General features: G+C 36.8%; 1 protein-coding gene across 1 annotated transcript; it reads right to left on the bottom strand.

The window, feature by feature from the left end:
- Positions 1-8: 8 nt before the first annotated feature.
- LOC126682580 (uncharacterized) lies at positions 9-11,625 on the bottom strand. The gene is made up of 17 exons (XM_050378304.2): positions 11,197-11,625; positions 10,738-11,101; positions 10,578-10,649; positions 10,448-10,510; positions 10,103-10,312; positions 9,096-9,716; positions 8,254-8,985; positions 7,327-7,608; positions 6,147-6,302; positions 5,556-5,974; positions 4,793-5,255; positions 4,130-4,450; positions 2,276-3,041; positions 2,110-2,168; positions 1,242-1,664; positions 843-881; positions 9-394 (listed from the first exon to the last, which is right to left on the bottom strand). The coding sequence occupies exons 1-17, from the start codon at positions 11,535-11,537 to the stop codon at positions 206-208; spliced, it is 5,520 nt and encodes a 1,839-aa protein (XP_050234261.1). The 5' UTR covers positions 11,538-11,625; the 3' UTR covers positions 9-205.
- Between the last annotated feature and the right edge of the window lie 97 nt (positions 11,626-11,722).

Raw genomic sequence — 11,722 nt, 5'->3', positions numbered from 1 at the left:
CAGACTGCACAAAACTCAGAATGGAACTCGTATAATTAGTGTGATAATATTTTCCAAACTGTACATGAGATTTTCCACTATTTTTTTTTAAATAAGGTTTTCTACTAATTTAAAAGGCTATTACAATATTAAGTTAATTTAGCTACAGGTATTTTGCATAGTCGAGCTCAAGATATACAATAAGACATGAAGAAGCTGTGACTTCCTATAGCATTGATGCGCTCATGGTATTCGCGAAAAAATGCTTTTGGTATACTGACTTTGATGATTCTCTGCTACTGCCTCCAAAAAGGGCTCCTAGCAAGGCGGGAGGACCTTTCGATGTGGTTTGGTGCATTTTCCGCACGATGAGATGTTTATCCAATATCATGGACTCCAGCAGACTTCGACAGCTCTATAAGAAGAATGATTCGCAATAAAAAAAACATCAGTGTGGAAATAAAAGAATTCATAAAAAGTTCAGTAAACACATTAGTAATCCGAAAGTTCTAGGATTGGTAGGGATATGCAAAACCCAAACCAAATAATTGAATCAACCAGACAAAATTTTAAATTGGTCTGATATTGTAAAAAAAAAAAATCAATTTTTCATTTCAGTTTGATTTTAAAGTTTTCGGCTAGTTTTAGTGCCAATCTAACCAAAATAATTGAGTCGAGCAGAAAAAATCAACCGAACCAAGTAGTTCAGTTTGGTTTGGTTTGAAAATTTGGTTAAAATTTTGAACAAATAAAAATCAGCTCGGTGCGTTTTAGGTGTAGCTCCCTCGCTCAATCTCTCCCTCGCCCACTCGCTTCCATATCTTTGAAATCAATACATTAAAAGTACAGAATATAGAACATACCTGGGGATTCAACACATCAACCTGCTGAATAATATTCTCCTGCAACATAATAGAATGAAAGAAATGAACAAAAAGCAAGGAAAAATATGTCAACTTTTACTAATTTCCAAAAGCATTTCATACTAAAAAAATTTGACCTAAGACAATTTTTTGGGATAAAATAGTACGTCACCTTGTCAACAAAATTGAGAAAATACAAAAGAAAATGATACCAAGTGTCCATATTAAATTGCTGGTAAACTAGAATTTACTTCGAAATAGTTTTAGTCAGCTGCTATGCTGTGCAAGGTTAATATAAAAGTGAATTTTTGCGAACAGTGAGAAATTTTAACAGCATTCAGGTCAAACATATAATGCAGTAGGATTTTCAATCACTCGAAAGAGAGAAAATCCATGTACCTCTAATATGCCTGGATTTCTCATCACAACTCCAAGAACACGGCGTACAAGTCCATCGTGGATAACTTTGTTTATGCTCCCATTCCCATTAACCCATGGCAATATAGGTAAATGTAATTCATTTGAGACGAATCTGCCTTCAGGCACACTGCTTCCATTTGTGCCAGTCGAGGGCACGTCCGCTTCAGGAATATTAAGAATAGTAACCTTGTGCACCCGATTGTCTCTTACAATTGATTCTCTGTGTAAACTAGTGCCAACCAGATCATGACTTTCAGACTGGGAAACTATATCTTTGTTTTTCTCGGAGGAAATTGCCATTGCATGTAGGTCAAGATCTTGACAAATGCTCGGCAATGAAGTCAAAAGGTATTTGGAACGATATAAGGAATCAACAACATGTACAGAGTCATAAGCATTAACCTGCGAGATAAAAAAAATTAAGGTCCAAGCTCACATTATGAAAGAAAAGCTATTACCAACGCCAAACCTACAGCCTCATTATCCACAATGGGAAATAATAACTCGAAAATGGAAACAAAAATTTAGCATAAAATCGAAACAAAAAATTGCCATCCTAGCATTAAAAGCTTATTCTCTCAACTTTAGAAATCAAAAATATATGTTCTTGACTTTAGAAACTGCTGATCCATTCTCCAGTTAAATCCCAGTGAACTAATCATATAAATCACACACTCATATTTTGTAAAGAAGAAATAAGGCACCATACTAAAGGAAGGCCCATAACAGAAGTTACAAGGCAGAAGCCGCCCATGTATACATGTGACAACTGACAAGTGTACCAGTTTCTAAAGGTACAACATATGTAGATATTTTATACTAGATTATAATTTACAATACGACTAACCTTCAACACAAATCCAAATGCTTGGAGCACATCAATGACATGTTCATTCATATCTTCTCCTGCAAAAAGCAGAGTCAAGTATTCAATATAGTGAGCGTCAACTTTCTCAAAGTGAAAACTGAAACCTCTTACTGGTTGAGAAAGAGGGGTTTATTGGGGCTCTCACCTACAATTTTGGAAACTTCTTCTAAACTCAAACCTTGGTCACCAGCCTTCTGAATGGCCATATAAACAGTCCTAAAGACTTCAGGGGTAAAGAAAATTGCTTTTCCTGGATCAGAAGGTTTCAACATCAGATATTCTGCATAGCCTACCATTGCCTCCCAAAGTGTCTCACTTAACCATCTTGCTGAAGGATGGATGCTCTCAGCATTGAGGATTTCTAGAGGATCATCATTTTGCAATGAAGCGGAGCTGATTCTCTGGGTGGAATCATCAGTGAATTTGTCACTCCAATTAAGTTCACCAGAAGTACCCACATTGTTGAACAAGTCTACGGCATCAACCGTTACAATACTTGCACGGTGAAGAAGTACTGTTATACCAGGAAATCCCTTTTCTCTGCGAGAAATGAGTTCACTGTCTGCCAAAGACTTAAATTTCTTAGATTTTGCACCATCACAAAGTCCAGCATCCTCAGCCTTCCGTTTAGAGCTTCTCAGATCTTCTGCTTCTCCCACACCTTTATCTGGCAAACATGGACAAATGGACAATTCACCAGAATAAACTAGAGCAAACAACTGAAAGATGTCCCCACACTCCAAATCTGCAGTAAGACTAATACCCCCTTCCATTAGATCTTTTTTCCTTTCATAGAGCCAACCAGAAAATTTAGCAGCTCTCTTGCCAGTATTAGAAGGAAATAGGGATTTAGAAACATTTTGCAAGAATTGTTGAGACAGCTCAAAAGGTTGATCACCATCACCCCCAATCTGTTAAATGGTGAAAAAGTATAAAAGAAACAAGTTAACTACACATAGGCAACAGTCAAGAATAAAATCATAATGAATTAAATCAAAAGGAGATTACAGATAGATAGCGCGCAGATAAAAGAGATGCTAATAAATAAAATATCAGCAGATTAAAGGCTTTATAGTGCATTTACAAATAAACTATCAGTTAGTGCATAACCAAAAGTTTCATGAGTATATTTTCAGGATAAGTTAGTATGTGGAATTAGATAGACGAAGGTTGAGAAGGTTTGTGCCTTGAATAAACATTATAATCTTCCATGTACGGCGATTTTCTTTTAAGTGTCAGTTTCCCCAATTTTTAATTGGGGTCATTACAATTTCTAGCCAGCTAATCTATAAGAGATACAAATCCATTTGATAGTATATATGGGATGCCTGTTCAAATGTGAAACTGCACGGCAACTCAAAAATAGATGTTGAATTTTTCAACTTCTCAACCAAAATTTGTACAAATTTTTATAATTTACCGTTCAAATCCAGCAGTTATTGCATAAAGATTAGAAATCAGTTAAAGGTCGTGATCAAGCATGAGATTCCAAGGACATTTAAAAATGCAAGAAACGGACTACAAGTCATACGTACAAGTTCAAAGAACTTTGAGCCAGAAAAACATTGGACATATACACTAAATGGTTTATCAATGTTCAAACATAGCCCAAAAGGTATTAGAGTTAAGTTAGTATACTGTTACAGAAATTAAATAAGAGTCTTTACAATTTTGAAAAACTTCACGCGGTACCAGTTAAAGACAGGTAAGGTCATCTAAGATGAATCAGTCAGGTAGAAATAGGACAAATAACTTCAACAGCTAGCAGGAGTAAATTAGGATTTGAAGAGATATACTAATGTAAAAGGGACAGAACTTGATCAGACAAAAATAATTAGAAATAATATATGTGAATCCTTGGTAAGTATCAAGTCACAGACATATTTCTTTACAGCTTAATAATATTATACCTTAAATGTCCAGAACCTTATTAGATTTCATATGCATAGCTCATTAGAAATGCCTGCAACAAATGAAAAAAACAGAAACTATGTTTTACCATTATTTTCTTCTCTCTGAGATAGCTAAAGGCTGCGAAAACATCATGTTCTGAGTAACGCCTTAACGTTTCTGCTAGATGATTTTGCAATTGTCGAGTTGATGGAGTGCTCAAAAAGACAAGCTTCAAAAGCTCTACTGCATTAGAAACTGCCAATGATTTCTGTACTTGCGTACTGACAAAAGTTCCTCCATTTAAACACTTGATGAACTTCTGATGAAGGCGATAGCGTCTTGATCTTTGTGCATGATCTTTATGCATTCCGGAGTCATCTTTATAGATATTGTTGTTACTGGCATTTGATGAAACTAATTTGGGTTCCTGAGTGCAAAGATATAAGTTATCAAATTAGCCATTCAACTAAAAAAATAACAGGGAGCAGCTTAATATTCTTCAAAAACTAAACCTAAAATTGAAAATATTTTCAATGGCCGTGAAGGACTTCATGACAAAATTTGAGTTGAAGTTATTGTTTTCTTATTCCTTGGATTCATTAAATCTTTTACGTTAATTAAAGGCAGAGAATAGTCTTTCCATGTAGATTTATGAGCCTCTAGTAGCAATGCTTAGTTAAAAAATTCACTTTTGATACTTTAGAAGTAAAAAAATGATAGCAGGAACAGAAGCATGAGTACAGAGGCATTGCAAGTGCAAATTTAATACCAGTTTTGTGTTTAAATTGGATAATTCTTCAAAATTGCTTTCGACACCTTGAAAAGCCTGTGATTTAGCCAGTTGTTTATGCAAAAGAACACCTTCGAAGGCCTGCTTAATATTTTTATCAGTGAAATCATCCCACTGCTCTTCCTCAAAACCTGCTTCTTTAGTATTTTCAACACCATCACATGATTTATCAACACCTGCTGTGCATCGAACAAGAACCTGGCAACCACTATTGTCAAGATATGCACTCTGGCTATTCTGAAGGTGCTTTGCATAACGTTGACTGAGGATGGTACAGAAATTCATAAGAGCTCTTCGAAATTGTATATTTCTATTCAGTGATGCCACTCTCTTAGAGCATGTTTTTGGAGGAGCTGGTAGGTCTGGAATTTTATTCCAATCTATGCGCTGAACCTTCGACCCAAGAACTGCACGATGTCTTGTGTATTGAATCAACAATTGCCTGTAAGAAAAGAGGGAAGTAAACAGTGTTAACAAGGTATCATCTATTTCATCCTAAAAAACTCAGATAAACAAGGCAAGAGCCGTTAAATATATAATTCCAAGCCTGTACGCTCAAGCTCAACATGTTTCATTTTCCTGGCAGAATTACTTTCTATACACATGAAATATTGACAAGGTCAACTTCCTTGGTGCGAGGTATCCTATAAAGACAATCCCACACATTTTAAAGGTGATGATTGCAGAGACAATCTTTCACATCATTTTTCTTCTTACAATATAAAGAGCAGTTTCCTCTTACCTATCTTCCGTATCTGTCCATATAAACCTTCTATGCCGGTCTTTCGAGGTATCTGAGGATGCTCGCTGGCTTGTTACAGAATGTTGTTTGCTATTTTGATTTAACTGCAGTTCCTTCTCAGAATCTAGACGATCACCCTCATGATATGCTAGCAAATTATCAGCAGGATGTCCTGAAGGAAGGAGTTCTGGTTCCTCCATGAAATGGTCATCGGTATCTAGAATAAGCCCCTGTTCAGCAAAATGTTCATTTGCTGCCTTAATACTTCCATTGTTTTCTGAACTTGATTCTTTAGATCGCTTTTTTTTTGTAGAAGGGAGTTTCATTCTTTTCCGTGCTTGATGATCCTCATGGGCATTCACAACACCCTGCAATACATTGAGACGTTGTTGATGCTTGCCATAGTAGGCACGAAGGACCTGCAAGAAATATTTAATTTAACAAAAAAGAATATTTGAACAAAATTTATTTTCTTCATAGACAACTCCCAAGCAGCACAACAAGAGAGTAGGTACAGAACCAAAACGAAGTAAAACAGCTGAATCTATATAATAATGCAGGGGACAAACAAACAAAAACTAGTGCACTAACCTGCTGTAAGGACAGATTCAGATCCCTTGCAATTTGCTCACAATCTTCATATGTAATTTTCTTTTTCAAATCATCCTTCACAATCCTTTTTAAGAGCTCAGAGCGCTGATAAGCCGACATGATGCGGACAGAGGTCCAAAAGCGGGGGTGGAAAACCTGGAGGTAAAAGACAGACTTATATTAAGTTGAAATTTAAGGTGATTTGAAAAGTCTACATATGTATTACCATGGAATTTGATTGGCACATAAAACTGGCATATATAAGTTTAATTGGGACGAATGAAATAACTCAAAGTATGTAGATATAATAGCTGTTGGTCTAGAATCCTTATGCAAATTAGTGAAGTCGCAATTTTCTTGGCCACTTTCGATACACTTTATTAGAGGAATAACTTCAGAAAGAATTAAGCACACACCTCGGGTAGGGCTGTGCATCAAATGTAGAACTGGTCAGGTCTTTTAGACGATAGAAAACCAAACCGAACCGTACCAAACCGAAATGAGGTGGAAAAATTGGTTCGATTCGGTCGGTAACCGATATATATTATATTGTGTTAAAATGATCTAGAGATGCACCCCAGCTTGGTGGTAAAGCGTGAATTACCGTGGCAATCTGAGAAGGGTTTGAGTCTTGCCAAGGTAATAGTATTGTAATAGAATTCTTTTTATAAAAAGAAGGTTAAATACGGATATTTTTGAAGGTTTTGGGAGTCAGACCCTGAATTGATAGGTCACTGCCTACTCAAAGTACCACTGAGCCACTTATTTCTATTGTTCTATATATAGCATTACACATATATATTAGAAATTTGGTTCTCGGTTCGGCTTGGTCTTAAACAAATAAAAACCGAAACATGAACAACCGAATCGAATCTACTACTCCCTCCGTCCCAATAGAGTTGTCCACTTTGCTTATATCACACGGTTTAAGAAAAGCAATTAATGTTTATAGATTTTGTAAAATTTTCCTTACTTTTTTTTCATACCCCTATTTAATATAGGATCTACTAGCAATTTACTTTCAATTTACTCATTAGTGGATTTTAAATAGGGATAATATAGGATAATTGAGTGTAAAAGTTAGTTACTTTTTCAAAGTGGACAAGAGTTGACGGAGGGAGTATTTCGGTTCGGTTTGGTTCGAAACTTCAGTTTCGGTCGGTTTTTGCACACCCCTAACCTCGGGTACAGAAGATCCGGGAAATGCATGTAAAGCAGCTCTTGGATCTGCAGCAGCATAGCAATACTCCAAAGTTTTCCAATATTCAGCTACAGCTTCTGTATTTGACAGAATGAAATCATGTCTGATTCTGGGGCGAAGATCAAGAGACTTCAAATTTGATGCTGCATTCACTGACAAAGGCTCTTCTATGTAAGGTCTAAGCTCCACGCCATGTGTAAAGTCCCCATAGTAGATTTTCTCTCCATTCTCTGAACTTCCATTGCGTATCAGCCGAATCAGCTACATGATAAAATAAACTATGACCAATGATATAATTGATATATAAAAGCAGTGAATCACATTAAAAAATATACAAACCAGCAGCTTTCATGTTGACCAGAAAGGGGAACTGACCAAAAGCATGAAGGCATAAAACAAGCCTCCAAACTTTCTCAAAGTAGCTCAAACTAGAGCAATCAACAACCAAGACCATAAGATACATCAAACTTGATCCAACCACGTAACTATTTAAAACCCTGTCATTCAAAATACTAATTGTGAATTGAGTGGGCATATTTTATTGGATAGTTCCATTACCTTGCTAGAAAGGAAGATACCATTATCATTTTGATGCAATTAGACATAATATATTTTGCGACATTCATATAAATAAAAACTGGCTCGATAATGCACGCACGGCACAAATGCACGGTTTAGGGTTTCTCCCAATTAGCTTTGGAATACTTAAGATATCACAAAACTTTTCATGTCCTGGAATATATATATACTCTAATAATTTCGAATGTTCTAAGATGGATCATATGATCAGGGATCAAAGGACAATCATTAATAAGTGTATATGGCTAATGAATCAGAAATATCCAGAGGCAATGGTTATACTGAAATTAAATTATGTCATTGCAATGTATCTAAGCATATACATACCTTCAACCGTATCAAAATGTCATTTATCAGGGACAGTCTCCCAGTTGCCTGAGTATCCATCAGCAGTTTGTATTTTTCAACAGGAAGATCGGAGAGTAGCAAACCTCTCCTGCTCTTTTCAACAATATTATCAACTTTCTGAGCAGTCCCTACCACCTTCAAAAATAGTTGTATTGGAAGAGCCTTTATGGCTGCTTCAAGTACAAAAAACACGCGAGTACATTCACATGGACCAGTTGATAAGACGTCACCATCTTCAGGCAGGCTGCTTAGGTAACCCAATAAAAAACTGTGAAGCAGTTTTGCACGAACCATTTTTGCACATAAAAAACCATTGCCACGCATGGCCTCCGCTTTAACAGCTCGTTCTTCTAAATTCTTCCGAGGGCAAGTTCTCATGACACCACTCAATACCGGGATTGGGTCCGTAGTTTTAGACTTGGACGCCTGGTAGCGACTTTCTTTCTCAAACAACCTCAGTCTCTCATGAATATCACCCACTAGTTCAGAAGGAAAACTCTGAACAGATGGGTGCAAAACAACCATAATAGGACGTTTACTGGTGCAGTTTGTAACAGTGGGAAGGTTTATTTCCACACATTTACAATGACCTTCTTGCTGAAGCTTTGTCAACAATCGGTTAATAGTCCTCCTATCCATTGTTGTAGGCTTATCCTTCTCAAGACTCATAAGCCATTTATGGAGCTCTACTCTTAAGAGGAATTTCTCATTCTACATAAGGAAAAATATAATTAGTTACTAAAGAAAACATAGAAACAAGTATTATAAAAGAAAAAGTTATTTCCACGTAAGCCTTCAATGTAGTAGATAAAGGCGAGCACCTTTAATCGTTCCAGTATTCTTTGCTCCCTTAAAGCACCATCGACAGTTAAAGGCAGATATGGGTGTGAATGATATGACCCAGAATGAGGCATCTTCAACAGAGTAGTTTCTGAGGAAGCAGCATTTCCATCCTTTTCCGCACTCGCAAAATTAAGTTTGGCAATAGAAGTAGTATTTATTGGCTCATTACTAAACTCTGACATCTGGTTAGGACAATGAGGCCCATGGTTAGTTTGATCATTCCCAGGGTAGCTATGACATAAGTCGCCTACAATTTCCTTGTCATTCAATTTTCCAGATGTAGAAAAATCAACTTCAACAGTCAACTGATTGTACTCTGAGAAAGCTTCAGTGGATCTTTCAGGACCATCATACACTGAGGATCTTTCTGGAAGATCATTTCCCTCAATCAATGTAGAGATGTTATTTCCATTAAGGACGCTTCTGGGTTTGTCCACAAATACATTTGACTCTTCAGGATTAGAGCTCTCGGGAGTCCAAACTCGATATCCTATAGTTTTGCCCTGGTTTTCAGACTGCACGTCAAAGTCAAATCTGTGAAAGAAATTAACCAATCGAGAGTCATTCTTTTTCCTACCAAGTCCGAGCCTCCTGCACACCTGTGCAAACCACATGATGCATTTAGCATTCACAATAGCAAGATTATACCAAGCCTGCCATCAAACAGAGCTATGATATATTCTCATATTCACACCAAGTCAGTAATGCACGCAAAAATAAATAAAACTCAACAGCACATACCATGACTAGGACTTATCATGAAAAAAAATGCAAACTTCCACAACAAGGAAGTCACAAGTCTCATTAGTTTCATACATGCAAAATAAGCATTTCTAAGCTAGAAGCTAAACTCACCATAAATATAATACTTAATTCTTAAAAGGATAATGAGAACAGGATCAGTCAGAAATTTATGTGTATAGACAAATCTCTAAAGGAAACATGTATAGCGGAGAATTCACAATGCAGCAACAACAAACCGAACCTCAATTAATGTAGCCCCCTCATGTTTTTTAGCATCAATCATCTCATAAATTTGATGCTCAATAGGGAGTTCTATAAGCTGCTCAGTTTGCCGATTCCTCCTTCCAAACTTCACAAGTTGTTCCCTGGGACAATCATTTTCATATCCAAGACTTCTTTCCTCAACATTTTCAGGAGGGAACTCTTTTAACAACCGCAAGCAATGTTCAATCTGTGAAAAGTAAGAGCACCACAAGCAAGCTGAAAGAAGTCAAAATTTGTTTAGAGATTAAAAAAAGTATGATACGTTCTTAAGTATACTCTGCAGTGTGATATGTTCTTAAGAAAAAGACTTGGCTTAACACACCTTCCCATTCACTTTAGCATCAAAAGCTTCAACAATGGCAGCATCTCTCAACCTACCAGATATCTGAAAATATCAAATTCACAGTCAATACCAGTTATGCATTGCAGACAAACACAATAGTATAGCTTACAGTTCTCCAAGCTCTATGCCCTCGATGTCCAGTATAGCCAAGAGATTGTTTAATATCCGAAACAATCAGCACCTTCAACAATAACAAAAAACAAAGTCATCAAGGATCCCAAATCTTAACTTTACACCAACAGAAACCCTAAATATCACATTTAATTCACCTTATCATGAGCTTCCTGCAGCATACCACAAATAGCTTTCATAGCAGGTAAAAAATCCTTAATAGCAACATCATCCACAAAACCACTAGTTTCCTCTACATTTCCTCCTTTATTAATCTCAAATTTTTGTTGAACGCCTAAATGCTTCGCGTACCGCGATAAATATACTAAATTAGTATTAACAACAGAGCTATTTTTACTCTCTCCTACTCCTTCACAATCAACAACAGTTTCTTTAGTTCTCACAACCGCCGGTTGTTTGACAATTAATTTTTTAGTTTCAAGACCTTTCAATGTGTAAAAGAATTGGTTTGCATCTTTTCCAAGATCTTTCCTTAGCTGATCCTGCGTAATTCCGTTAGTTCTGCTCACAATTTGAATCAATCAATCAATAATCAATAAGCATAAGCATCATTGTTAAAATAACTTAAAATTTGAAAAATCATAAAATAAACTGACCTAGAAACGGCGAGTCGTTCGAGAGTGAGGCGTTCATCAGGAGCAGCTTCCGCGTCGTAGAGGCCGACATAGCAATCCCTGAGATGATTATTTGCGATGATTTTCAAGTTGAGTTTCTCGGCGTCTTCGAGACGCTGGATTTTAGGATCGGCGGAAGTAAACGGAGTGTCGTTTTTTGTGAATTGAAGAGATGGAACGGCGAGGAGGTTTCTCCAGAGAGCAGCTTTGAGTGGGCTTGTGAGTGTGGTTTGAGTTAGTGTGGACCAGAGAGAAGAGAGTGAGAGACCGTTTGTTCCCTGTAGACATATTTGCTCTAGAGCTGAGGCGATTAGTGCGTCCATAGAGTCGGACTGTTTGGTTGCCGAGAAAAAGTTCTTGTTTGTGTTTACCGGGAATTCTTTTAAGGGGCGGTTCAGAAAACTGATGAAGGAAGAAGGATGGACAATTTATAGGAGGCCTAATACGGCTACGTTTTAATACTCAATAAGCGTCGGGGGAATCTGGGGATTGACAAATCTCCATAACC

Source organism: Mercurialis annua, linkage group LG5 (assembly GCF_937616625.2).
Source record: "Mercurialis annua linkage group LG5, ddMerAnnu1.2, whole genome shotgun sequence".
In the NCBI taxonomy this organism is placed as follows: domain Eukaryota; kingdom Viridiplantae; phylum Streptophyta; class Magnoliopsida; order Malpighiales; family Euphorbiaceae; genus Mercurialis; species Mercurialis annua.
Note: the sequence above shows the minus strand (reverse complement) of the source record. Positions and strands in the feature narration are given on the sequence as shown.

Excerpts from the sequence above, each read along its gene's own strand:
- LOC126682580 (XM_050378304.2), bottom strand. The coding sequence starts at position 11,537 with ATGGACGCACTAATCGCCTCAGCTCTAGAGCAAATATGTCTACAGGGA. Across the intron at positions 1,665-2,109 it reads CATTTGGATTTGTGTTGAAG|GTTAATGCTTATGACTCTGT; the intron begins GTTAGTCGTATT and ends TTTATCTCGCAG. Across the intron at positions 395-842 it reads TTGATGTGTTGAATCCCCAG|AGCTGTCGAAGTCTGCTGGA; the intron begins GTATGTTCTATA and ends TTCTTCTTATAG.